At 56.4% G+C, this 1,386-nt stretch overlaps 1 protein-coding gene across 1 annotated transcript in view; it reads right to left on the reverse strand.

Moving 5' to 3' along the window:
* The window catches only part of EMH_0012710 (uncharacterized protein), a gene marked incomplete at both ends in the record, with an annotated part of 7,169 nt that overhangs the window by 5,405 nt on the left and 378 nt on the right, over positions 1-1,386 (reverse strand). The window contains 3 exons of the mRNA XM_013499609.1: positions 415-806; positions 1,016-1,138; positions 1,263-1,310. Of these exons, the coding sequence (XP_013355063.1) occupies positions 415-806; positions 1,016-1,138; positions 1,263-1,310 (563 nt within the window). The remainder of the gene's footprint in view (positions 1-414; positions 807-1,015; positions 1,139-1,262; positions 1,311-1,386) is intronic.

Raw genomic sequence — 1,386 nt, forward strand, 5'->3', positions numbered from 1 at the left:
TGGCTGCTGTCGTTGTCGATGCCGCTGTTGCTGCTGCTGCTGCTTTTGCTGCTGCTGCTGCTGCTGCTGTCGTTCTTGCTGCTGCTCACGATATTAGCAGCCCATGCAGCAGACTGCAGCAACAGCAGCAGCTGCAGCAGCAAGCTGCAGCAACAGCAGCAGAAGATTGCAGCAGCAGCAGCTGCTGCTGCTGCTGCCCTTGAAAGCAGCTGCTGCAACACCTATCCCCCCTGAAGCAGCAGCAGCGGCAGGCCTAGCTGTTGCTGTTGCTGTTGCTGCTGCTGCCGCTGCCGTTGCTGCTGCTGCTGTTGCTGCTGCTGCTGTTGCTGCTGCTGCTGCAGAGTGGCTCACAGCAGCAGCCTGCAGCAGGCAGCAGCAGATGCGGCAAGGGGAGTTGCTGCTGCTCCTGCTTACAAGGTTTTCCCTGCCGTTGCTGCTGCTGCTGTGGCTGCTGCTGCTGCTGCTGCAGCTAATGCATCTGCACCGGCAGCTGCTGCTGCAGTTGCTGCTGCTGCTGCTGCTGCTGCTGCTGCTGCTGTGTGCTGCCAGCTGTGTTGCTGATGAGACTGCCAAGCAGTATCCTTTCTCGTTGTTGCTGTTGTTGCTGCTGCTGCTGCTGCTGTTGGTGCTGCGGCTATTGCTGCTGCTGCTGCTGCTGTCGGCGTTTCTGCTGCTGCTGCTGTCGTTCTCGCTGTTGCTGCTCCTGTTGTTGCTGTTGCTGCTGGTGTTGCTGTTGTTGCTGCTGCTGCTGCTGTGCGGCGTGTGGCAGTGGTGGAGAGAAGGAGACCCGTGCAAAGCCCTAAACCCTAAACCCTAAACCCTAAACCCTAAACCCTAAACCCTAAACCCTCGTTCATCTGACCTAAACCCTCAAAAAAAGGAAAATAAATCAACTTGTCTGTGTTTACAGGTGTGCTGCAAAGAATATAAGCAGAGGGTTTAGGGTTTAGGGTTTAGGGTTTTGTCTGGTGTGGTACCGGGGGGCCCCTGGGGGGCCCCCTGGGGGCCCCCGTACCCTCAGCAGACAAATACTACTTTTGCTGCTGCTGCTGCTGCTGCTGCTGCTGGTTGCATGCAGTTTAGTATTAATATCCTTCTTCTGCTGCTGCTGCTGTTGTTGCAGTAACGACAGCGGCAACTGCAGCAACAACACCAGCAACTGCAGCAGCAGCAGCAGCAGCAGCAACAGCAGCAGCAGCAGCAACAGCGAGGAATGAAACACAGACTACATCAATACAACTTCTGCAGCTTTCCTTAACCACCTGCTGCTGCTGCTGCTGCTGCTGCTGTTGCTGTTGCAGCTGCTGCTCCTGTAGCTGCAGCAGCAGCAGCAACTTCAGGTATACTCCTGCTCCTGCTGCTGCAACAGCAGCAGCAGCAACAACT

The sequence above is a fragment of the Eimeria mitis genome, genomic scaffold (assembly GCF_000499745.2).
Source record: "Eimeria mitis Houghton genomic scaffold, Emh_scaff449, whole genome shotgun sequence".
NCBI classification, from domain to species: Eukaryota; Apicomplexa; class Conoidasida; order Eucoccidiorida; family Eimeriidae; genus Eimeria; species Eimeria mitis.